The following is a 26,787-nucleotide window of genomic DNA, read 5'->3' as shown; positions in this document are numbered from 1 at the left end:
TGGGCAGTATGTGGTTTGAAGTTGTCCTGCTGGAAAATGCAGGGATGTCCCTGGAAAAGACGGTGCTAGATGGCAGTATATGCTGCTCCAAAATTTGTACATACAGTTGAAGTCAAAAGTTTACATACACCTTAGCCAAATACATTTAAACTCTGTTTTTCACAATTCCTGATATTTAATCGTAGAAAACATTCCCTGTCTTAGGTCAGTTAGGATCACTACTTTATTTTAAGAATGTGAAATGTCAGAATAATAGTAGAGAGAATTATTTATTTCAGCTTTTATTTCTTTCATCACATTCCCAGTGGGTAAGAAGTTTACATACACTTTGTTAGTATTTGGTAGCATTGCCTATAAATTGTTTGACTTGAGCCAAACATTTTGGATAGACTTCCACAAGCTTCTCACCATAAGTTGCTGGAATTTTGGCCCATTCCTCCAGACAGAACTGGTGTAACTGAGTCAGGTTTGTAGGCCTCCTTACTCGCACACGCTTTTTCAATTCTGCCCACAAATTTTCTGTCAGATTGAGGTCAGGGCTTTGTGACAGCCACTCCAATACCTTGACTTTGTTGTCCTCAAACCATTTTGCCACAACTTTGGAGGTATGCTTGGGGTCATTGTCCATTTAGAAGACACATTTGCGACCGAGCTTTAACTTCCTGGCTGATGTCTTGAGATGTTGCTTCAATATATCCACATAATTTTCCTTCCTCATGATGCCATCTATTTTGTGAAGCGCACCAGACCCTCCTGCAGCAAAGCACCCCCACAACATGATGCTGCCACCCCCATGCTTCACGGTTGGGATGGTGTTCTTCGGCTTGCAAGCCTCACCCTTTTTCCTCCAAACATAACGATGGTCATTATGACCAAACATTTCAATTTTTGTTTCATCAGACCAGAGGACATTTCTCAGAAAAGTAAGATCTTTGTCCCCATGTGCACTTGCAAACTGTAGTCTGGCTTTTTATGTTTTTGGAGCAGTGGCTTCTTCCGAGCTGAGCAGGCTTTCAGGTTATGTTGATATGGGACACAATTTACTGTGGATATAGATACATGTCTACCTGTTTCCTCCAGCATGTTCACAGGGTCCTTTGCTGTTGTTCTGGGATTGATTTGCACTTTTCGCATCAAACTGCATGAATCGCTAGGAGACAGAATGCGTCTCCTTCCTGAGTGGTATGATTACTGCGTGGTCCCATGGTGTTTATACTTGCATACTAGTGTTTGTACAGATGAACGTGGTACCTTCAGGCGTTTGAAAATTGCTCCCAATGATGAACCAGACTTGTGGCGGTCCACTTTTTTTTCTCTGGTCTTGGCTGATTTCTTTTGATTTTCCTATGATGTCAAGCAAAGAGGCACTGAGTTTGAAGGTAGGCTTTAAAATACATCCAAAGGTACACCTCCAATTGACTCTAATTGCCTAGATGCTAAACATCATTGACATCATTTTCTGGAATTTTCCAAGCTGCTTAAAGGCACAGTTAACTTAGTATATGTAAACGTCTAACCCACTGGAATTGTGATATAGTCAATAAAAGTTATACAATCTGTCTGTAAACAATTGTTGGAAAAATTACTCATGTCATGCATAAAGTAGATGTCCTAAACAACTTGCCAAAACTATAGTTTGCTAATATTAAATCTGTGGAGTGGTTAAAAAATGAGTTTTAATGACTTCAACCTAAGTGTATGTAGACTTCAACTGTATCTGTCTGCATTCATGGTGTTCTCACAGATGTGCAAGTTACCCATGCCACGGACACTGACACACCCCTGGCCTATACAGACACTGGCTTTTGGACCTGACGCTGATAACAGCTTGGATGGCCCTTTTGCTCTTTGGCCCGGATAACACAACAGCTTTTTTTTCAAAAACTTTTTGAAATGTTGACTCATCTGACCAAAAAACACAGTTCCACTGTTCTACTTTCCATCTAAGATAAGACTGAGCCCAGAGAAGTCGGCAGCGCTTCTGGATAGTGTTGATGTAGGGCTTCTGATTTGCATAATAAAGTCTTAACTTGCATCTGTGGATGCAGCGACAAGTGGTGTTGACAAACAAAGGTTTACTAAAGTTATCCCAAGCCCATGTTCATGATATCCATTGCAGATGAATGCCGTTTTTTAAGACAGTGATGGCTGAGGGTCTAGATTTGACAATATTCCTTAAATCTTTTAACTATATTGTGCACTGTAGAGGGTGAAATGCCCCAAATCCTTCCAATTTGTCTTTGGGGTACATTGTTCTCAAAGTGCTGGATTATTTGCTAAAGCATCTGTTGGCAAATTGACAAGTCTCGAATGATACTTGATCTTGAAGGTCTAGGCTGTTTTTGGAGGCTCCCTATATACTATGACACGATTGCCTCACCTGTTTAACATCTCCTGTTTCACATTGCCTTGTTATTTCAACTCGTCAAATTGTTATTAGTCTTAAATTGCCCCTGTATCAACTTTTTTGGAGCATGCTGCAATAAATTTGAAATGACTGCACATTAAAAAAACAATGAAATTCACAAGGTAAAACATCATATAATGTTTAGCTGTAGTGTTTCCAATATAGCGAAGGGTGAATATAATTTACAAATCACTCATTGTTTTTATTAGCATTTTTCATACTTTCCCAACTTTTTCAGAATTGGGGTTGTACTATAAATAATATTTACACAATAAATTAATATATAACTTCAAATCAAGGTGTTTATTAGTATATTCGTTTTTGCTGTGGAATGAATATTCATAAAATTTGTTCAATATTGGTTTCAACTTTTGAAATTTTGGTATTGTGCTCTGTATATGCCTATATAGTCTCACCTCAGCCTGAGGACCGGTCCAGCTGCAGTCCACAGCGGTCTGGTTAAGTGCACGGGCCTTCAGTGAGGGCTGATCAGGTTTGGCCCCTTTGGTCTGCTGGCGGGACAGAGCGGTAGGACTGTCTCCATCATCTGTGTGAGCCCACACCGCCACCTCATACAACGTACCCGCTGTCAGATTTGTAACTACACAAGAAACAATAGAAATATCACACACAACTGTAGCGTATCTCCCTGTGGAAATGCCGATGGATATTTGATAACTGATGTCTAATGTGTTAACCTTTCAATGTTCCTGAAACTGTGTAATTCCAGCTCTCCTTCACGTGTTCATCAAACACCCATGAAATGATGACAACGTACTCCTTCACCTAACCGTGGCCGGGACAAAAATTAAGTTAACATCAATGGAATGACAAATGCAATCCACGTACAGAGGCAAAACAAACTGTAACCTTATAATCAGAGGTGATGGACAAACTCATAGAGTCCTCCGTGAAGCTAGTGATCTCAACAGTTGGTGGAGACAGAGCTGAAAGAGAAATTATACAACGTTTAATCAAAAGCATAAATGTCCTGCAGGGGGAGGCAGCGCTCTTCGGTTAAAATTGCCAAGTTGGATCTACTGGCATTATTACCTCTTTGAGGAACAATGGATTTAATTTCTGTCCAGTTTCCAACCCCTCTGCTTGTAACAGCAGCCACCTAAAAAAATAAAACACAACAGATTAGAAGACTGTGTGATAGGAAGAACTCTTTTTAACAATAAAGGCAATATTAAACAACAGTCGCAACCCATTTTACTACTGTGATCTTTACAAGTAATGGTATTCAGAGACACGTTTCAGAATATCCAGTCAGAAAAAAATGTAGAGTGGGCTTCCATAGCAGAATGAAGCCAGAGAATTACTCCCACTTTTAAGGAGGCCTTTTGAGGCTGAAGGTCAAGTTCACCCCCTAGAGCATTTCAATGTATCCCATTGGTATGCAGCTTTCTTAAACCTAGCATTATTTATTATTGCTGTGAAATTATAGTGTTAGCTTTTGGCAAAAATGGCTGCAAAACCTACAACAGTACATGCCTAAAGCTATTGTTTAAAGGGTCATGAAACCCCAAAACACATTTTGGGATTATTTTTGACACTAGGTGACATCAGCCGAAAATTAAAGTCATTTTAAGACAGTATCACTCTAGACTCGAAACAACTCTATTTTGGCCAAGGGTGTCACATGCGGACTGTTTTGCTGAGATCTCTTTCTCTTCAGTCGGAGGTATGACACTTTCCGAAACAAAATGGAGGAGTGGTGACAAACATACCAACTCTCCACAACTCTCTCTCTCTCTCTCTCCGATTCACTGTCATGTGTAGCTCACAGAAATAAAAACAAGAGTACGGCATGAGCATAAACAAATGTAATAGAGTGATTTAGGGCATTTTCAGACCCGTAGCTTGCTTGATTTGCTCCGAAGCTTGGACTAAAATAGTTACAATGTTGCATTTTCTTCATGGTTCGGATCGCTTTCACAAGGTTATTTTTTAAAACGGACCAAACCTGTAAAATTTCCGTTGTTGTTATTTTTATCCATCATTAATTGCTTTTGCATTATTTCTGCATTGAAAAGTACCTGTTCTCAAGGTCACGGAGCTCTTCATCTCTCCCTCTCGTGAACGCACACAAACACATACAGCAAGAGTGAAGCCACATTTTTACCTGTGTCTGTTCTGCCGCTATCTAAAAGAGGGAAGCGATCGTGAAGATAGACCTATTTCCAATATGGCCGCCAAAATGCTATTTCCGTGTTTTGATGAATTACAGTGAATCTTCTTCATCCAGGTGGTCTCGGGCTGGATGTTTTGGAGCTGATCAGAGTGCGATTGCCATGTTCATATATGCCTATACGAACCAAACTAAATGAGAAAATGTACCAGGTTCCAAAACAAACTTTACCTTGTGAAAGTGCGTGTTTGTGCATTTATCCCATAGAGGCTTGTTGTAGAACGTGTATGACCATATGCAGCTTTCAGTGCGTGAAGTTCAATAACTGTTGTACATCCGTTTTCTGATGTAATTTTAATGTAGAAAAAAATGCAGGAAAAATGCTCGGTGATGGAATCACTTTGGATTACAATCAGCATTTGTGATGATATTTCATCATATGCAGAGTGTGATGAAAATGTTCAGATAAGCTTGATGTCTTGTCAGTTCTTCAGTAAAAGAAAAAGCTCACTGGTCAGTGACAGAAGGATTTTTTCTAACAGTTTTTATGTTTTTTTTTTTTTAAACAGTTTTGGTTGCTGGAACCAATAATTCAGCAGGGAGCCCAGACAAAGTTATTAACGACCTCCCACTAAGAGACACTAATGCGCACTTTGTCTCCCTCCCTCTGGATGGTAAATATGTTAATGAAGCTCACACCTGAAAATCACTGAGAGCATGTTATCGCACTTTTTGATGAAAGTTTATAAAAACCAACTTTTTCTTCTTTTAAATTACGTGCACTGATGAATCGTGCACAATAAGACCGGGAGCACGCAAAATGTGTAAAAGGGGCAAATTAGATTCCTTGGTGACTTTAAATCAATGTGTGATTCACATTGTGTCTCACCCTGAATCTGTAGAGCGAACTGGGCTGCAGGTTCTTCACTTGGGCACTAGTGACAGAGCTCCGCTTAGAAAACCACTCTGCGCTGTTTTTTTCACTGTACTCCACCTGTACGAAACATACATGACATGAAGCCAGTTAGATACAAGTATGTATAGATGAATGCTTTAAAGAACTGCGGCTTTGAATCTTCGAAGACTTCACACTTACAATATACTCCCTGACAAGTCCGTGTGCTTTATCCGGGGGGCTCCAGGAGCACAGCACTGTCCCATCCTCTTCGTTGCCACAGCTCAGCTGCAGACCCTGTGGAGGGTCCGGCACTGCCACACAAACATATGGATTAGAATGAACCACTCTGCATGCATTTAAGAAGACTATACTGTTAACACTGTCCAAACCAGGCATGAGACAAAGAAGCAACAAGTGATGAATGCTATTTCTTCCATGCTAATTTGAGTTGTTGTCCTAACAAGCTGTGGGGGGTAAAACAAAAAACAAAAAAAAACAAAAAAATTCATTGCTCACAAAGATTGGAATAATGTACAGATTTAGCTGTTTTGGAAGAAAATTGGTACTTTAATTCACCAAAGTGGCATTCAACTGATCACAAAGTATAGTCAGGACATTACTGATGTAAAAAAACAGCACCATCACTATTTGAAAAAAGTCATTTTTGATCAAATCTAGACAGGCCCCATTTCCAGCAGCCATCACTCTAACACCTTATCCTTGAGTAATCATGCTAAATTGCTAATTTGGTACTAGAAAATCACTTGCCATTATGTCAAACAAAGTTGAAAGCTATTTGGTTCGTTAAATGAAGCTTAACATTGTCTTTGTGTTTGTTTTTGAGTTGCCACAGTATGCAATAGACTGGCATGTATTAAGGTCAATATTAGGTCAAAAATGGCAAAAAAGAAACCGCTTTCTCTAGAAACTCATCAGTCAATCATTGTTTTGAGGAATGAAGGCTATACAATGCTTGAAACTGCGAAAAAACAGAAGATTTCATACAAAGGTGTACACTACAGTCTTCAAAGACAAAGGACAACTGGCTCTAACAAGGACAGAACGAGATGTGGAAGGCCAGATGTACAACTAACAGGGTTTCTGCAGGTTTCACCAAGACAAATGTAAGACTTTTTAAGACCTTTTTAAGACCATTATGAACGAAATTTAAGACCTATATCACGACATAATAAATAAATAAATAAAAAACATACAAAGGAAATGCAGAGTCACAAAATTACTCGCAAAGTAAATTAATTTATTCAAATTTAACATAGTACTGAAGACAGGTTACATGGATTGTTGAACTACAGAAAAATACATACAAACATCTTGGCGTGAGTTTGCGGACACATGAGTGTGTGTGTGTGTGTGTGTGTGTGTGTGCGCGCACTACATTAATCTCAGCTCTTCTCCCTTGGCCAGAATCTCCTCCTCAATGTTCTTGAGCTCAGCTGATTTCTCCTTGCTGACCCTCCTCAGAGCGTTTGACTTGGTTATTAGCTGAGCCATCTGACTGCCAGCCTTGCCCTCAGCCTCCTCTGCAAATTTGTCTGCATCTCTGGAAAGACTTGCAGCAACTGTTTGTAGTGTTCTTCCTTTTTTTGAGTTCCTCCAAGTAATCCTCTGCCACCTTTCTCTTTTGGCCCTGTGCAAGGGACTCTTTCTTCTTTCTCTCTGTCTCAAGGTAGAGACGGTACCTGGTCCTAGCTGAAGCCACCGAACTCAAGAGTTCTTTTGTCAGGGGGACTTTGGTAACACCCCCTGTCGAGTGACATAGTCACATACCAGCCTCTGTGCTACTAAAGTGTCCTCTTGCATGTTGCAGGTTTCGATTTCTTTATTAACAGAAAAGCCTCTCTCAACAGTGGCCTGTCCATGAGACAAAATCAGAAGCTTCTGGCAAAAAGCAAAAAACTCCGGGTAGTTACTAAGGAAACTGCTCAAGAAAACATCATGCCTCTTTTGCATAGGTGGGAAGGAGAGGAACTCCTCACTTCTGCGCTCAACAGACAGGAAGGCTTCAAATTGTTGGAGAATGACATCCCCTAAAACAAAACAAGTGAAAAAGACAAAAAAAGTGAAAAGAAATATATTGATAAATCATTACAATACATCATTATAATATATCAACAATCTGTAATGGTTATAATGAGCAGAATCACTACTGTATCTACATTTTTTTATAATGGTGGACCATGTCAAAGCCTATCTCAATACCAAGTCAGCCACTGCACACAGAACAGGTGCTTAACCATGAATATGACAAAAGTAACAGATCCGCACTCAAAAATATGATCCTGACTAGAAAAATAGAAAAGAAAAAAGTGCACACAACAAATGATAAGTCTTGCAGAAGCATTGCTATTTGATTCATTCAATAATTTGTACAATAAAATGATATTTGCTGCTGCTGAACATAATTTATAAAAAGATCTTTCTAAATTACCACACTACCTTGAGGACTGACTCAGCACCCAAGCCGATGTCAATGTCCTTTGGTTGGAGCCAGTTCTTCTTGTCAGGAACCAAATCCAGTTTGGTTAGCTGTAGTGTGGTGATGTCCTGGAGGACCTCTCTCTTAATGAAGCGTCTCAGTAGACTCTGCCAAAAGATAGTCTCAGAAGTAAATGGAAGTACCTTGTATCCACATTTATAAAAATATAAAGCCATATATATCACATCATAATTCCAATTAATAAAAGTTTAAGAAATTACTTATTCTTCATTAACAAAGTGTATACATCAATTAGGCCTAATCGGTAGTTGCAATAGTTCTGTGCTGATAATGTACAGAGCTATCCGTATAAATCACTACCTTGATCAACTCAGCCAGGTCATTGCTGAGGAAAGGCATTACTGGCTCATCTGTTTGATACCTCTTCAAAAAGGGATTGAAAAGCCTGGCAGCAGTCAAGGAGAAGTGTAACTTGGCCACGATGAGAGTGTCCTTCATGGCTTCCTCCACTGTGTCAAAAGATGCTGTCCCAGGGTTTGGGAGCTGTTTTCTTCTCACCGCATCCATATACTGTGTAAGTGATGGCCAAACTTCAAGAGCCCTCTCTATCACAGGCTGGTTTTCAAGCCACTGATGACCACAGAATGATAAAGGGAAGACGGTGGACTTGGTCACAGCAGTGTAGTCTTCTCTCCTTGCTGGCACATTGTGGAATAATGTGTGCATGGCTCTCAGCAGTTTCTCCACTTGCCACATGGAAAAGCCACTTTTGACAGCATTGTGTAATGTGTGGAGTCCACAGCTCCCCACAGCAACAAGATGAGAACCTCCATACCTTTCTGCATGTTCTTGTTGGAAGAGTTGAAATGGACACCAGTCTCCTTAGGTCAAGGGGGTCCACACACTCCTGAAGAAAAAACAAAAACAAAAAAAACGTAACACTTCAATTCATATTCATTCAGACATATTCTGTTATTTCTGGTGTTGTTTAAAATTAACCAAGAAATAAGTAGGAATGCACTGTACTGTGAATGCTGGCCCCCTTCCTTTTTCTGTTAATTGTGTATATATTCCACGTCCATCCATTTTTACTATGTCCCATGGAAGCATGTATAGGCCTATATTATGTACAACACAATTGTCCTAATACTCAACTATCCAGCCCTTGGCAGATAGGTCATTTCCTTTTAGCCATGGATCTGCTCAAGGTTTCTTCCTTCCTACTGTTATTGGTGTTATACAAATTAAGTTTAATTGAATACAATTGAATTATTTCTTGCAAAATAGCCACCTAGCACAGTTACAGCTAAGGGAGGTAGAAACCATACTATTCAACATGGAGTAGAAACAAAATGAAAATATGAAAAATGGGTAACAATCCACTTAATACAACAGAAAAGATCACTCTAATCACCCTTTTGCTAATTAAAAAAATATATATATATAAACGTGACAGCTAAAATAAAACATTTACTTACTTTCACATATTTCATTGAGTCCTCGGCTGTTGCGTGCCCCATGAACTGGGATCCCAGGTATCTTGACTGTACCTGCCCACCCTCCCAAAAACATACGTGCAGGTCCAGCTGTTTCGTTTTGGTGGTGCGATTCAGACTTTCGTCGAACATCAGCACAAACGGTTCCGTCACTTTGGAAATTAGGTCTCTTGATAAAATCCGCTAGTCAAAAGCGCTTAATGTAGGCAGTTTTATCTTTCCCGCACCTGAATGATTTAGCGATGTCAGAGTCCAGAAACATCGTCTGAAACAATTCCCCAATTTCCTCATTCGCATTATAGGACTGGTGTCTAGTCACCGTGGAGAACCCAGAGCACCTCCGCTCTTAGTGTTGGCTCTGATCCAAAAGCGACACAGAGGTCACTTACGGGAGTTGCCGAGCTCCTGTGTGGGTCTCACCTAGGCAGTGTGGAGCCGCCAGATACTTGGCAGAACTGGCTGATGGCTGTCGTTTGCTGGAGACCCTTCACAGCAGTTAGATGTTTCTCACTTTTTGCATGAGACTCCAGTGCCTGTACACCCAACATTCCCAGTTTAATTGCTTTCTTGCACACGAAGCAGTAGGCTTCAAATATGTTGTTAGCAACTGGCTTTAACCAAGCCCTAAATTCATTTTTTTCCAAGCCAAGTATCGCTAAACTTGCACTTCCCCATAGCTGAAGAATAAAATCAGTTTTATGTCTGTGGTACAATTCGAAAGAGACTCGTGCCAATAACACGAAAGCTGATTGGCTGCAATATAAGTTGCATGTTGGTCTCATTTGTAGTCGTAATACAGCTAATTATATTTTGACTAGCGAAAGAAAGAACTACAACACCACGGAATCAAAAAAATTTTTTTTTAATTTTTTTTTAAAAATAAATTCTAAAGCGCTGCGGGAGCATTTCAATGAGCATTAGGGGTAGCGTTACATGGACATAGGAAAATTAAGACCTGTTTAAAAGTATTTAAGACCTAGAACACAATACTTAAGCGAATTTAAGACTTTTTAAGGCCAAAAATTTGATTTTGAAATTTTAGACTTTTTCAGACTTCTTAAGACCCTGCGGAAACCCTGAACTAAACAAGAGGATAAGTACATCAGAGTCTCTAGTTTGAGAAATACAGTCAGAAGTTTACATACACTTAGGTTGAAGTCGTTAAAACACATTTTTTTAACCACTCCACAGATTTAATATTAGCAAACTACAGTTTTGGCAAGTCGTTTAGGACATCTACTTTGTGCACGACACGAGTAATTTTTCCAACAATTGTTTACAGACAGATTGTTTTAATTGACTATATCACAATTCCAGTAGGTCAGAAGTTTACATTCAATAAGTTAACGGTGCCTTTAATCAGCTTGGAAAATTCCAGAAAATGATGTCAAGCCTTTAGACAATTAGCTTCTGATAGGAGGTGTACTGAATTGGAGGTGTACCTGTAGATGTGAAGATGCTGGAGGAAATAGGTAGACATGTATTTATATCCACAGTAAAACGAGTCCTATATCGACATAACCTGAAAGGCTGCTCAGCAAGTAAGAAACCACTGCTCCAAAACCACAAAAAAAAGCCAGACTACAGTATGAAATGCACATGGGGACAAATATATTACTTTTTGGAGAAATTTACCCTGGTCTGATGAAACCAAAATTGAAGTTTTTGGCCATAATGACCATCATTAGGCTTGCAAGCCAAAGAACACCATCCCAACCGTGAAGAATGGGGGTGGCAGCATCATGTTGTGGGGGTGCTTTGCTGCAGGAGGGTCTGCTGCACTTCACAAAATAGATGGCATAATGAGGAAGGAAATGTATGTGGATATATTGAAGCAACATCAAGACATCAGCAAGGAAGTTAAAGCTTGTCGCAAATGGGTCTTCCAAATAGACAATGACCCCAAGCATACCTCCAAAGTTGTGGAAAAATGGCTTAAGGACAACAAAGTCAAGGTATTGGAGTGGCCCTCACAAAGCCCCAACCTCAATCTGACAGAAAATTTGTAGGCAGAACTGAAAAAGCATGTGCAAGCAAGGAGGTCTACGAACTTGTCTCAGTTACACCAGTTCTGTCTGGAGGAATGGGCCAAAATTCCAGCAACTTATGTGAGAAGCTTGTGGAAGGCTATCCAAAAGGTTGATGAAAGAAATAGAAGCTGAAATAAATAATTCTCTCTAGTATTATTCTGACATTTCACATTCTTAAAATAAAATAGTGATCCTAACTGACCTAAGACAGGGAATGTTTTCAACGATTAAATGTCAGGATTTGTGAAAAACTGAGTTTAAATGTATTTGGCAAAGGTGTATGTAAACCTTCACATTGTAGATGCCTCACATGTCCTCAGCTGACAGCTTCATTGAATTCTACCTGCTCAACACCAGTTTCATGTACAACATTAAAGAGAAGACTCAGGGGTGCAGGCCTTATGGGAAGAATTGCAAAGAAAAAGCCACTTTTGAAACAGAAAATTAAAAAGAAAAGGTTTGAGTGGGCAAAGAAACAGACATTGGACAACAGATAATTGGAAAAGAGTGTTATGGATCTTAACCCCATTGAGCTTTTGTGGGATAGGCTAGACTGTGAGGTACGTGAGAAGTGCCCGACAAGACAGCCACATCTATGGCAAGTACTACAGGAAGCGTATCTGGACAAACTTACAGCTGGAATGCCAAGGATCTGCAAAGCTGTCATTGCTGCACATGGAGGATTTTTTGATGAGAACTCTTTGAAGTAGTTTAAGAAGTTCAGAACATTTTTTTCAAATTGTAATGGTAATTTTTCACGTTATTAATGCCCTGACTATTCATTGTGATCAGTTGAATGCCACTTTGGTGAATAAAAGTACCAATTTCTTTCCATAAGAGCAAAATCTGTATATTTTTCCAAACTTTTGGCCACCAGTGTGTATGTATATATATATATATATATATATATATATATATATATATAAAACATTTTGACAGACAACTTGACAAGTCATGCTGGGTAACGACACAGTACAATGGTAATTTTAAAGACTTACATCCTTCTGGTGTGCGCAGTGTGAGCACCTCATTGGTCCTGTGCTGCTTGCTGAGACACTGAGTCTGCACCTTCACCTGGTAGGTGGTGTCCGGCATCAATACGGTCAGCGTGGCACTGCCCTTATTGCTGTTTGTGTCCATAACAGTCCATTGCTGGACACCCACCGGCCTGGAAATCAAATACAGCCCTTTTTTAATGACCCAAGTCACTTTCACTGCTGTAGTGTCCTGCTGAAATTTGCTGAGAATTTTTGATACCTATAGTAGATGATGAAAGAGCAGGAGGTTGTGGGCATGTTTTTGGGTCTCGACCAGGTGAGTGTCACAGCACCAGAGAAGTTGGCACTCCACTGCAGATTTTGAATCTTGTAGACTAGCGAATCCACTGAGGGAAGGTGAAACAGAGTGATCTAGTGTGAATACCCTGACCATTAAATGCATGTACATACTGCAGTATAATACTGTACTTGCTGTTGTCAGCTTTGAATAGTAACTAGATTTTCCTGCATGAAATACCAGTGATCACAAGGCAGCAAAACAATAGTGTTAAAGTTTTAAGTAAGCTTCAGTAATAGGCTTTGGTTCTGTGTAAATTCTTAATTGTCATGGCAATCAGTGGATGTCTTGTTTTCTAATGGCTTTGTACTGTATGAGAATCGACACAACACGACACCACCTTTGCTGTTTGAGGCAGCAATATATGGTTAAACAGATTTAAGGAGGACCAATCAGAATTCATTTGCAAATATTATGATGGCACCATCGCTGTCGGTTACATTTTGAACTCTGAACATTCTATTGCTGTAATTCAAAGGGAGCTTTAATTTCACATTTCTTAAAAGTAGCCCCCCCCCCCCTTCAAAAAGTTGGAATGGGCTGAATTGCAAAAATAAGCAAGCACTATAAATACACCGGCAATGGCTCTCAGTTTCTCACCAGTACAGTTGTCTTCATCGCTGTGATCAGAACAGTCCATAAAGCCATCACACCTCTCACTATTGAGAACACAGGCCTCGCCATCCGCACACAGGATACCGTTCATACAGAGCAACGGCCCACGAGTTGCTGCAATGAAAGAGGAAGTTCCGGTTACCAGTCTTGAGCTTCATAGTAAAACCATAATATTTTTTGAAGTATCTTTGAGTACTTTGACAGTATAATGAAATATGAATATAATCATTCAGTCAATAATACCATGGTATTTTTCTGATAGTGAATAGTCTATTAGTTTAAACAAAAACAAACTGGGTTTGCCTGAATCAGAAAGCATAAGTTAATGGCAATATTCTATAAAAGACGTATTACATTTCTATCACTGAAAACAATGAGCTACTGCTCCCATTATAATTAATAAAGCTGTCTACACTGCAGGTGTGCCATGTGATGTCAGAAATACAGTAGCAATCGAGTATTAATCTGTTGATGAACTTACAACCCAATACACAGAGTGGACATTTTATCTGACCTGTGTTGGTTTGCATTTATAGTTCTGCGTTGGTGTGTCACGACTTGGATGCTCCGGGGCGAATTCAAAACGACATTTTTGCTCCCTTAAAGGGCACTGCTGCAGGATGGGACACCACTCGAAAGCTTGTTCCAATTGAAAGTGAGAAAATGAATGGGCCCTTCCACAAGATGAAAGTAATTCTGTTCTCTTCAGAATACCCACTTCAAGGGCTCTGCACCTCGGAGTGAGTAGGGCATAGGGAGGATCACTTGCGATTGGAATCCCCTGATCTGTTGTAGCACACGCTGTTAAAGGCACCTGTGGCTAATTTTCTTTAATACGCCCACGATTTACAAAGAAACTCATAATAACACATTATTACTGATATTGTGAGATTATTACGAGATTTTTATTTTATTTAACTATTTTAATTACATTTTTAAAATGTCTTTTTTCTGGATGACCAGAAGTTCACTTTTAGATTTGTGAATGAAAGGGCCCCCGTTCTGTGCACATCACAGATGTGACTTATGCCTTGTTCTGAAGGCAAACGATAAGGTTTGCTTAGAAACAAACCGAAATCTAATGTATTACTTAGAGTAAAATCTTCACCGACCACTGCTGTCCTGTGCACATTCATGAGATGTTCAAGGGGTGTTCAAGCGAAAATCTTTTTATCTAAAACAGGCCCGCCACAGTGATAGTAATAAGAGAACTCAACATAGCTGCACACAAACCAGAGAACAGTACTTACTAAACATGTCTGAAGAGTTTGAAGTTGAAAAGGAGAAGCATTTCTATGCCCAGCCTTATTTGTTTGAACCGGAGTACTTTTCACAAAATAATATATTCGATCTTGGTTTGTTTCTCACCAAACCTTCTCGTTTGCCCTAAGCACAAGGCACAAGTCAATTAAAATAATTTATCGACTTCTAAATTATACTTTTGCATCCTTTTGAAGCTTGAAGAGGTGGTCACTATAGACTGCCATTGTATGACATCACTGAGCACAACATTTTTTCAAAATTTCTCCCTTTGTGGTAAGAAAAAGTAAGAAAGTCATATGGGGTTATAACAACACAGGGGTGAGTAAACAATGTCTGAATTTCCATTTTTGGGTGAACTATCCCTTTAAATAATAAAATATACATACATATACACACACACACATATATATATATATATATATATATATATATATATATATATATATATATATATATATATATATATATTTTTTTTTTTTTTTTAATGGATGAATTGGACCGGAGAGTGATGGAAAAGCAGCCAACAAGTGTCCAGCATAGAGTATATGGGAACTCCTTCAAAATAGTTTATAAAAAGCGTCCCTGGTGTATACGTCATGAAGCTGGTTGAATGTCCAGAGTGTGCACAGCTGCAATCTAGGTAAAGATTGGCTACTTTGAAGAAGCTAAAATATAAGATAGCTTTAATCTGTTTAACATTATTGGTCACTGCATAATTCCCATCCTTCCATTTGTTATTTCATAGTTCAAGTACTCTTCTATTACTCTAAAATGTGCAAAATACTACTAATAAAGAATGAATACAGTAGATGTCTCCAAACTTTTGAGTGGTAGTGTGTATGTGTAATTCTGTGATGCACTTACGACATTTGGTTTCATCAGACCCATCCTGGCAGTGAGGGTGTCCGTCACAGCGCTTCCAGTCAGCGATACAGGTCGGGGGCTTCAGGCAGAGGAACTGATCTTTAGTACAGCGGCCTGATGGGGGAGGAGCATGAGTTGCCACTGGAGTCACAGAGCCATTGGCTGAGAGACAGAAAAAAAACACAGAGTGAGGGATGAGTACAGATGATAAGGTAAGGAGGCAAGGTGTATTGTAATGGCAGGGTGGAGAAAGCACCTGTCGGACAGCCCACTTCGTCACTGCCATCAGGACAATCCGCATAGCCATCACACACCCAGGTGTTCACAATACACGCTCCAGAACCGCAGCGGAAATGATTGGGAGCACAGGTTGCTGGGCCCGGAACAGGTGTATGAGGAGTTCCGCCACCTGAACATACGCACAACATATTTTAATTAGGGTTAATGATGTTAAATAAATGAACAGAGGCCTATTTTTTTTGTATTCTTGGAGCTGAATATGTTAACTTTGAAAAACATATGAGATTAATCGCAATTACATATTTTAACTAATTGATGGCCCTAATTTTAATTAATCAATTGTACATGTCTCTTTTGCAATTAAAAGCCAATTCAAAGCTAACAGTCCCTGACTGAGTGAGAATATGATGCTGGTCTGATTTGTGTACCTGAACATTGAGCTTCATCTGACCAGTCACCGCAGTCGTTTTCCCCATCACACTTCCACCAGGCAGGCACACAGCGGCCGTTCTTGCACTCAAACTGGAAGTAACGCGAGCAGCCTGGCTCTTCAGTCGGGGAAGCTGATCCAGGAAGCACACATCAATCAGACATTAGCAAACATGCCTAGAAATTTGGTGTGTGGATCAGAATGTACGAGGTTTTAGCTGTCAAGGATAAATTGGAACCTGTTTGGGTGAAAAGTGCTTATCAAGAATGCACAACAGTAGGAGGTTTTGCTCATTTAGTATTATTTTTGATTTTATTCACAGAAAAATCACATTCCTGGATAACATACAGTCAGTCGGTCATTACTGCAAAATTAACTGCTTTTGGGGTGATGCAATTTATTTTGTGATAATGAACTCTAACAGGTCATAATTTTTACTTATTTTATTAAGTTGTTTAATGTAGAAATGCAGAAATTATATGAGCTGTATAGGAAGCCAAACTCGCTTAAATGTGATTAAAAAGTGTGACCCAAATGAACCGCACAGCATTATCTATATGGATTCATTTACTTGCATGACCCACTGTGCGCACAGACAAGTTTTGCCCGTATAACGCAAAATAAAACTTGGACTGCACAATAGGGCTGGGTATTCATACAGATTTCCCAATTCAATTCCATTCTGATTCACAAGCTCTCGATTTGATTCCAGTTTCAATTCATATGGGTATATTTCAGTTATAATGTTAATTTTGCTTACATATCAAATACATTCTTCACCAGCTAATGCTGTTAATTGTAAAGGGGACCTTTTAACTAGGTACATTATGAAAATATTTTATTTTATCATTACTTTTTCATCATTTTGGTCACATTTTGTTTTTACTTTTACCAGCAGTTCAGCAAGCATCACAGAAGTCTTTGGGTTGAGCGCACATTAACAAGAGCCTCTGTTCCTCATCTGTGCTATGTGTGATTAGAATTTAAAAAATTGTTGTTGTTTTCGATCAACAGTTGTAAAGACTGTAAAGAATAGAAAGTGTATAAAAGAGACATTATTCAATGATACATGGATTGCGTGGATCTCATCTTTGGACACACATTACAAGGACGTGTCAAACCAAACTTTTACTCTCAACACAGTGAAACGATCTCAAAATTTGGTCGCATATTCAAGTGATTTACTCGTATTGCAGAGGGTTGCGGTGCAGAGTAAAAGGTCGATCTTGGTATTTAAGAATCTATTTCAAAGACCACGAAGCACTGGAAAATCTAGATTTTTCCCAGACCAACTGCACAAACCATAAAACCTGAACAACCAAGTGGGACTTTGGTGCAACTTAACTAAATCGATGAAATTCGACCCTGAATTTGGCTTTGGTCTGCTAAGGAGTTGCTAATATGACAGTGATTAACATGAAACAAAATATATGGCACTTCATGCTAAAAGGTTGATGACCACTGGCCTAGACTATAAGTGTTTGTGTGTGCACTGCTCACCACAGTTGGCCTCGTCTGAGTAGTCACCACAGTCATCCATGCCATCACATTTCCACTCCAGAGTCACACACATTCCATTGGTGCACTGGAAGTTGTAGCCATCGCATGTTTTCTCAAACTCTGGATTAGTTGCTGTGGAGGGAGCAGAAAACATGCAACAAAGCAATCATTCCAAAGCAACTTGAACACATAATAACAAATCCTTTGGTTATAGAGCTGCTCAGTCATGATTAATGTCCAATGGATTTTTAGAATAGCGGTTTTCTATTTAAGAATAAAATAAAATATGCAGTTAAGATTACTTAAAGAGACTTTCCCGTTGGATGCTTACAAGTCATTTGCATCCTTCCATTGCCAAAATCTTATTTACACTTTATTCATCAAACACATAACAGTTAATTTAATCCATAACAGTTAATTCATTTAATGTGCTAATATACTGTAAATCTCTTCCAGGTTTTAAGGCTATGAACTGAAAAGCTCTATTTCCATTAATAAATGGGTTATAATGGTAACATTAATCAGTTAGCAAAGTGTTGGACTTACAGCATCCAGCATACGTTGCATCCTCATCGGATCCGTCGGCACAGTGCCGAGTACCATCGCACACCAGAGACTGGAACAGACACTGTGCTCGGTTCCTGCACACAAACTCCATATACCGCGTGCAGAGCGGATCTGCAAGAACAACAGTACCTTATTATTCCAAGTAGGTATAGCTGTAGCCCAGAGATCTGCAAATGTGGGCGGGATCTCTAAAAGAGGGTGGGATTACTGCAGAAGGGGGCGGGGTTACTCAAGGAGGGGTTTAGGCCAGCTCCAAATGGGTGGCAACACTTCCACACGCGGTTAGGTTAGGGGCTCTTTGCTGGCGGTTTGGAGCTCCCACCCCTTTTTGGAGCTCTGCTTGCTGCTTTATCCTTCTCTATTATTTCCTGCAGCCTATCTGAGTTTTAAAATACAACATAAACAGCATTTCCAACAGGCACATACCACAGTGTTGCTCATCAGCGCCCCCTATACAGTCCTCCATGCCATTGCAGTGAACACTAGCAGGAAGGCAGGTGCCGTTAGCACAAAGGAAGCCATTGCATTGTTCACCCCCTACGGAACAAAATATATTAAATTACATAGAACTTACTAAAATGTCCTGGAAATTAATTAAGACAAAAGCACCATAAAACAGTTCATAAAAGCAGACTCCTGAACTGTATTCTAAATCTTCTGAGGCCATTCTTTAATAGCATTTTTTGTCCTTTTTGAAACTCAACAGCATTCATCCCAATTCATTTTCATTGTATAAAAAAAGAGCAGCCAGGACGTTCTTCAAAACTTCTCCATTTGTGCTCCACAGAAGTAAGTAAGTTGTATTGGTTTGGACTGACATGAGGATGAATAAAAAAATAACAGAATTTCATTTTTGGGTGAACAAACCAAAAGTGCTATATGTTCATTGTTAAGTGACTGACCACAGTGGGTTGGGTCCTCGTCTGAGCCATCCTGACAGTCATCATCTCCATCACACACCCAGCGTTGAGGGATGCAATGACCTGTGTGACACTGGAAACTACTGCTCTCACATGTGTGGTGGCTCCCTGTGTGACCCAGAGACAGAATAAGAAACCATTTAGGACGTGTAACACGTACCTGATTTGAGTGCACATTTGCATCTGTGTCCAAATAGGTCTCTGTTCTCTCACCAGTACAGTTGGCTTCATCTGACCAATCCCTGCAGTCATTGTCCCCATCACAGCGCCAGGCATCCCGAATACACACACCTCTTGCGCAAGTGAAATCTCCAGGACCGCACTGATGAGACTCTTTAGAAAGTAAGCAGACTGAATATTACTCAATGTTCTGTATAAGGACAGTTGATGTATAACGTGATGTATAACTATTTTGGGTTAGAATATTTGTGATTTATAAGAAAATCTGCATGTTTTAGGGGCCGGGACAATTTTTTTTCTCACCAATTTAAATGACCTTTTTGCCTTCACTTCATTTTTAATAACTGAGGGACTGTAATGTTGTTACATAATTAAAGGTCATAAAAGCTGCTTGTAATATTCTTTTAAAAGAATTTGCAAAATGCTTTTTACACAGTTTCAGACAGAGTATCATGTCACACTGCAGGATGTGTCAACAACCAATATTTAACTCAAATACATCCACACACACATACCACAGTGCTCCTCATCACTGTTATCTCCACAGTCATCCTCGTGGTCACACTTGAAGGCCAACGGGATGCAGGAACCAGAATCCACACAGTGGAACTGAACCGCAGGATCACAAGCAGTCGTGGCTGCAGAGAGAGAAAGACAGCTGAAACATAGCACATGCACATCTGTGTAGTTTATTTGAGACAGAGGGGGCGGGGCTGGTGCTGTCACTCACGGCACTCCTGTTCATCACTCATGTCACCACAGTCATTGTCACTGTCACACTTCCAGATGCTGCTGATGCACTTCCCATTAGAGCAGCGGTACTGGTTCGGCAGACAGGTGTGTTCTGATGGGCAAACATCAATATAAATGTCAATCATTTTGCACGTTCACAGGGCAGCCCATAAATGGGCAGCAGGAAGCTGAGAGTGTGATAGCTGAAGCGGATCATTCATGTTAAACACCATATTCAGCTTCACAAGAGTCCTGCTCCATCTCTGATGATAATGTCTCAATGGTATGACGGATAATGGGGTTTTGAAAAGGGGGAGCATCTAATTCAGCTGCCAAGTCTGGTGGAAATTCCAATATCACTTACAGGACCTTTACTTTGAACAAGCTTTTTGTTGGTGTAGCATTTAGATTTAGTGGTATCTGACTTTTTATGTCATTGCATGTTTGTATCAGACCTGTCTTAACACATGTGTTATTGCGGAGCTGGTATCCACTGGGACACTGACACTGGAGCTCTCCTGAAGGCAGGGTCGTGGCAGAAACTCCATCTGGACACACACAATGATGTTTGTTTCCAGGCTGGGGAAGACACATCAGACTGCATGGCTGGTCAGCACAAGCATTTAGACCTGCAGGAGAGAGGGATTCTTAAAAAACAAATTCAACCAGTTGTGGTCACTGTTTAAAGACCCCATTTTGATTTCAAGACTTCTGTGGCTTTTAGTCCATGTCTACTATCTTTGGAAACATCTATATGCTAGTGTGCTCCTAAAAGTTGACAAAATTAACATTTAGAAGATTTAAACAATTACAATTTACATTATTTCTCTTCCTGTAAAAAAACAGATCAGAAATGTTGATTTCTCATCTCTACCGTGCACACATGGTAGTAGTGATGTCAAAAGCACTGGTACTTGTCATCATGTCATCATCAATGTTTCTACAGTACCGGTATTACCAAGCACCGATTAAATTTAATACCCGCTATCTGTCTGACTGACACATGACGAATGCTCACACACAAATTTGACATATTTTGGGGTAAAAATGAATGCACACATTTAATCAAATTAAATTGTGACATGTACTAGTGTAATTGTTAAAAGGCATAAGACTGCAATCTTAGTCTACACGAGCCGCGTGCTTAAAAGTGACTGTGTGAAGCAGACTGCTCTTAACTCCAAACTCCATATGAGATGACAGAGCAGAGCACTTATCCACTATGCAGTGTGCAACGCATGAAAACTACATATTTATATAATGAAATCACAGCATTTGCAATTTAATGATCACACTGGGACATGTTGTGAACAGTTTATCTTGACAAGTAAAGCTTCCGTCAAAACACTCGTCAAAATAAAAGCTCACATCAAAATAAAAGCTAGACACCTGAAATTGAAGAAATTGTGACAGAAATAGATGACAACTGTATAGTAAAATGTTCACTGTAGTAGTAATAATAACAGAATTATTCTTATTATTCTTTTTCATATTATTATTCATGACATAACACTAATAATAATACAAAGAAATATTTCACAAGCAATAGTCCTGTTGTACCGAAAAGAAGTTTGTTAAAAAAAATGCAATGGTATGTTGAAAAGTAACTGCTCTACTAACTGTTCATTGCTTAGAAATTTTAGGAGTTCATTTAATTTAAAAAAAAAAACTTTATTGGTATCGGTACCGACTACTGAAATTGTAGTATTGTGACAACACTACACGGTAGTATAAAATTTTTTGTCCAATAAAGCGCTCTATAGAATGAGAACATCTCCCTCTGTATTATAAATACCACCTGCAAAAGGAAGAGGCTGGAATTTGGAATTTATTCATACTAAAAGTGTCTTTCATCTATCGTTCACAAGTCCTTATGTCCCACAGCAACTTCTTATTTCTTTAGGAAATACGTCATCACAGAACTGTGCTCGTCAAACCATTTCATGGGGTCTTTAATGTCACTCTCAAAAGAACTAACCTCTGTTTTTCCCCTTGTAGAAGATCTTAAGATCCATCACTCCTGTCAGTCTGCCCACTAACAACTCACTGTCCAGTGAGCCTGATTTAGGAGCTTTGAAGATGCCCATTCTGGACCAGTCATCCCAGTACAGGTCATTCTACTCAAACAAAGACCAGTATGATATTCACAAATATCAAAATTGTATTTTCAAACACAAATTAAAAAGCAGTTTTATTCCAGTTGCAACAGTCCCAGACAGTGTTAAATAACAAGGCCTACCTTAAAAACAGCAATAGCATAGGGGTGTGGCAGGCCCTCCATTAGTACAGTGCGGTGACCTCCATTGAAGTCGGATCTCTCGATGCGGTCTCCATACGCCTCGGTCCAGTACAACCAGCTCTCATCGGCTGTGATGCCATTGGGCCAGCGAACTCCCTCTGACACAATACAGGAAACGTTGGAACCGTCCATCCAGCTGCGGTAGACACCCGCCACATGATCGCCCCAATCGGTCCAAAACAACAAGCTGAGGGAGCCATAAAAAGGTCAGGTTTAACAGTTTTTGTCCTTCTAATCTAGTTTTTGTCAGTTGTCTCATTGTTCGTTTTCATTAAAATGTTAGTTTTTTTGTTCTTTATAGTTTCAGTTAAGTTTTAGTTTAAGTATTTTAGGGTTGCCAATGGTAATAACTTAATGGACCATTGCAACTTGTAGCATTTGGATGTTAAATAAAGGCAGGTTGTAATGGTTTCAAATTTGATAAAATACTGTGTATCAAAATCTATAACTACAATTAATTATTGGTCATTTGTACTTTATTTTAGTTGGTAGATTGTAGGAACTGTACCTCTCTCCAGGTACAAGAGTCAGAGCTCGCGGGTGCTCCAGAACTGAAGAGTTCAGCAGAGTGCGTCTCAGATCTCCGTCAGAGTTGGACACCTGGAAGATAGAGCATGCAAAAATGACTACATGAACAAACACTGTTCATTCACATTGCCGTAGTTGTTTCTACCACTGATTACCTCAATTTTCTGAGCACCAGCATCCACCCAGTACAGCAACCTGCTGATGGGGTCAAATGACAGAGCTTCCACATTTTGTAGGTCCTTTTTGATAATCACTTCCTGTCCTGAGCTTCCATTCAAACACAGTCTCTATGACAAAACAAATATTTACACAATATTAGACCCACATAATATTTACAGTTGGGTCTAAAAGTCTTAGACCACTAGTGAAAATGCTTCTAAAGGCGCAGTCACATTTGCCTTTGCATGGCGAAATTCCGCGGGCGAAGGCGGCATGGGCGGATGTTGAACGTTTGTGAAATCAGGACATAATAACAGTCAAGCAGGCTTTTTGTAATGCTGCAATTTATAATCTGTGAGAGTGAAGTTAAAAAGAAACTCGCCACTAAAATGATATCCTTGTCCATTGTGAATACTCAATGTAGATGTGTACGAAGCACCGCCCACACAGAGGTCACTGCCAAACCAAGCAACTTCCCATTGGTCATCGCGGTGAATTCGGCACTCAAAAGTTCAAGAAACTTGAACTCAAAATCTGCGAGAAGAAATTCTTACCACCGGAAGTCCATTGTATGAAATTCATGATCATGCTGATCCCCATTGAGATTACTGTATTTTGCCTGTGAAATTTCGTGCGAAAGTAAATGTGACTATGCCTTAATTTGCAATGCTATAATTTGAAAAAAATATCATTCTAAACTTTATGAATAGCATGAACAATTTGAGTGACAATTTAAACTGAAAAATTTACATTTGTAAGTGTTCTACTAATATACTGTATAATATATATATATATATATATATATATATATATATATATATATATATATATATATATATATATATATATATATATATTTACAGTACTGTGCAAAAGTTTTAGGCACTTGTGAAAAATGCTGCATAGTGAGGATGTCTTTAAAAATAATGCCATAAATAGTTTTCATTTATCAATTACATCATACAAATTCCAGTAAACATAAAAAAGCTAAATCAATATTTGGTTTGGCCACCTTTGCCTTTAAAACAGCCCCAATTCTCCTAGGGACACCTGGACACAGTTTTTCTTGGTTGTTGGCAGACAGGATTTTCCAAGCTTCTTGGAGAATTCGCCACAGTTCTTCTAAATATTTAGGCTGTCTCAGTTGCTTCTGTCTCTTTATGTAATCTCAGACAGACTCGATGTTCAGTGGGGGACACTGTGGGGGTCATGACATATGTTGCAGGGCTCCCTGTTCTTCTATTCTAATCTTTTCTATTTGCAAAAGTAATGTTCGGGAGTCTAACATTTATATGTCCTATTGACACGCTAAAGCTGAAGATATAAATAACCATCTTAAGACAAATGTTTTTGTGAAACATCTTATGTGCATAAGACTTTTGCACAGTACTGTGTGTGTGTGTGTGTGTGTGTGTGTGTGTGTGTGTGTATATATTAAATGAAAGTATTTGGCATTCTTTAATGACAGCATGCATGCAAGCTGACTTCGATTTTGTGCAAAACCTGATGATCCATGTTATTTCAGCATGATTTGAAAATGATCAAAAGAGCATCCTGTGTTTCAATGGAAACAAGGAAATCTGGCCTTTTGTACAAAGGAGTTACCATGGTAAAATACATAAATTTACTTATCTGCTTATTTTACTAGATAGAGTGCAGAATTGTATATCCTAAAATTTTAATTTCCAGTAATGTGGTCTCAGACTTCTGGACCCCTCTCTACATATATGAAATTACATAAATATTTCAATAACAAAAACCAGGCATGCAAACTACGTTTAGTCACCTGTATGGTGTCTAGTGAAATATCAGCCCAGTATAAGCAGTTCTTCTCATAGTCAAAATCCAGTGCCACTGCCTCATGGAGACCCGAGAGGGGAAGTGGCTGGTCAGTGCCAGTGGCCAGATCATAGCGGTGGATGGAGCTCTCTACCGCATACAGGATAAACTCATTACTCTCTATAAAGTGAAGGCAAAACAAGACAGAAATTACACACATCACACTTCTCAAAAATGAAAACTCTGCCATCATTTACTCACCCTCATGTTGTTCCAAACCAACAGAAATGTCTTTCTTCTGTGGAACACAAAAGGAGATGTTAGGCAGAATGTTCATTCTCTGTCACCATTTACTTTCATTGTATGCAGTGAAAGTAAATGGTGACTGTGGTTAACATTCTGCCAAACATCTCCTTTTGTGTTACATGGAGGTGAGAGTGTCATGGGTTTGGAATAACATGAGGGTGAGTACTGTAATTGATGCTGAAACAGAAATTTTTTGATGTACTCTCCCTTTACGAGGTGAAATAATACTCATCCCAGAGAGATCAGTGGGCCATAAAATCACTTTTAATTCATTGCTTTCCTTATAATCCATTTGCTTTCAGTTTTCTTTTGGTTTAATGTTACTTATTAAAAATAAAAATAAAAATGGCTACCCATTTCACAGGACTAATCGGATCCCTTCTGTTTTATTGCAAATCGTAAAAAAAATAAGAAGGCACTGTTTTGAGTCACATCATTTCCTGCCCACACTGGGTCAAAAAGACTTGCCTAATACTCCATTTTCTTTCAGCCTTCTCTCTCGATGCAGAGTCGAGCCAATCAACGCGGCCACTGAAGCGTGGTCGAGAGGCTCAGCACCAAAATGCCAGAGAGAAGAGGCAGTCTAGACAGTGATGGCTCTTAAGTGCAGCACAGTGGGGGAGTTATGCTTACAGCCATTTTAAGGCTGAGCTCTAGGTTAATAAAACTTTTAGCATTACAGCAAAGTGCAACCGGCAGACAGTTCATGCCAGTCCATCGAGAAAAATGTTAAGCTAACATCATAATATTCATTTTACTGATACTTTTGCACCAAAAATTTTCAATGTTAAAATCATTTTTCCTATCCTGTTTATAAAGAATAGACAATTATAAAAAAGCCATTTGTCTCTATGGTGCTATAAAAATGTTGTTCAGTTTGTTCAAGCATCCCGACCGCCTGACTCAGCAACACTGACTTAACCAAATGGCATGAGTTTGGTCTTTCAGTTTGACCTTTTTAGAAGTTTGAAGCCGTTTAGTAAATATTGCTCCATAATTTCATGTTGTATTGCTAAGGCTTGTCTGGTATTGTATAAAAAGGGCTCAGAGAGGAAAACTGTTTAAGCAGAGGAGGAGTTCTCTTACCTCCTACAGGACAGGGCAGCATTTCTCCATCGAGTCGAGCTTCAACATCTCCTCCACTGCAGCTGTCTCCAGGAACCTTCCTGTATCTACAGCACCAGACAACACAATAACATTAAGGGTTGTCGAACTAGAAGGTTAGTTCTGCCACTAGATGACGTGCTGGGTCTTAGTAGACTAGGATCAGGAGGACAACAGGAGGAAAATTCCTGCACACAAACTGTGTCTCAGTGTAGTTGTTTGGCAATAAAATAATGTATAACAACTAAATATTTAAAACTATGCAAAAATTTTAAAAAGTGAACCTCGAGCAAACTACAGTACGTTGCAGACTTTGGAGACGCTCTGACGTCTGAGTTCATTTAAAGTGTCCACATACAAGCCAAAAGTCTTCAGAATCTCTCTAAAACTTATGAAGTGTCACCCACAGGCTGACAGAAACTAAAACTGAGTAAGACATGACGGTTCTGACAGTTTATGACAATGCAAGAAACATAGAGGTATATTTCTCTCCATTCACACGCTGAAGAAAAAAAAAAAACCCACTGTCGCTGCATGTGTGGA

The 26,787-nt window shown here is 39.3% G+C and overlaps 2 protein-coding genes across 2 annotated transcripts in view; both read right to left on the bottom strand.

Moving 5' to 3' along the window:
* The window catches only part of LOC127429758 (uncharacterized), a 246,816-nt gene extending 235,085 nt beyond the window's left edge, over positions 1-11,731 (bottom strand). Inside the window, exons 1-3 of the mRNA XM_051678915.1 lie at positions 8,258-11,731; positions 7,897-8,043; positions 6,153-7,487 (exon numbers count right to left, since the gene is read on the bottom strand). Coding sequence (XP_051534875.1) covers positions 7,383-7,487; positions 7,897-8,043; positions 8,258-8,653 — 648 coding nt within the window. The 5' untranslated portion in view covers positions 8,654-11,731 and the 3' untranslated portion in view covers positions 6,153-7,382. The remainder of the gene's footprint in view (positions 1-6,152; positions 7,488-7,896; positions 8,044-8,257) is intronic.
* LOC127429716 (sortilin-related receptor-like) overlaps positions 1-26,787 on the bottom strand; it is a 112,424-nt gene that overhangs the window by 6,216 nt on the left and 79,421 nt on the right. The window contains exons 16-41 of the mRNA XM_051678822.1: positions 26,227-26,312; positions 24,842-25,014; positions 23,052-23,183; positions 22,877-22,968; positions 22,309-22,555; positions 22,048-22,186; positions 20,525-20,698; positions 20,068-20,181; positions 19,853-19,975; positions 19,371-19,490; positions 19,140-19,265; positions 18,664-18,774; positions 18,217-18,348; positions 17,671-17,802; positions 16,169-16,303; positions 15,757-15,909; positions 15,501-15,662; positions 13,359-13,487; positions 12,681-12,807; positions 12,422-12,591; positions 5,638-5,750; positions 5,431-5,535; positions 3,461-3,527; positions 3,278-3,354; positions 3,106-3,193; positions 2,824-3,008 (exon numbers count right to left, since the gene is read on the bottom strand). Coding sequence (XP_051534782.1) covers positions 2,824-3,008; positions 3,106-3,193; positions 3,278-3,354; positions 3,461-3,527; positions 5,431-5,535; positions 5,638-5,750; positions 12,422-12,591; positions 12,681-12,807; positions 13,359-13,487; positions 15,501-15,662; positions 15,757-15,909; positions 16,169-16,303; positions 17,671-17,802; positions 18,217-18,348; positions 18,664-18,774; positions 19,140-19,265; positions 19,371-19,490; positions 19,853-19,975; positions 20,068-20,181; positions 20,525-20,698; positions 22,048-22,186; positions 22,309-22,555; positions 22,877-22,968; positions 23,052-23,183; positions 24,842-25,014; positions 26,227-26,312 — 3,412 coding nt within the window. The remainder of the gene's footprint in view (positions 1-2,823; positions 3,009-3,105; positions 3,194-3,277; positions 3,355-3,460; positions 3,528-5,430; positions 5,536-5,637; positions 5,751-12,421; positions 12,592-12,680; positions 12,808-13,358; positions 13,488-15,500; positions 15,663-15,756; positions 15,910-16,168; positions 16,304-17,670; positions 17,803-18,216; positions 18,349-18,663; positions 18,775-19,139; positions 19,266-19,370; positions 19,491-19,852; positions 19,976-20,067; positions 20,182-20,524; positions 20,699-22,047; positions 22,187-22,308; positions 22,556-22,876; positions 22,969-23,051; positions 23,184-24,841; positions 25,015-26,226; positions 26,313-26,787) is intronic.

This window comes from Myxocyprinus asiaticus, chromosome 39 (assembly GCF_019703515.2).
Source record: "Myxocyprinus asiaticus isolate MX2 ecotype Aquarium Trade chromosome 39, UBuf_Myxa_2, whole genome shotgun sequence".
NCBI classification, from domain to species: Eukaryota; Metazoa; Chordata; class Actinopteri; order Cypriniformes; family Catostomidae; genus Myxocyprinus; species Myxocyprinus asiaticus.
The sequence above is the reverse complement of the archived record's forward strand: the minus strand, read 5'-3'. Positions and strand labels throughout refer to the sequence as shown.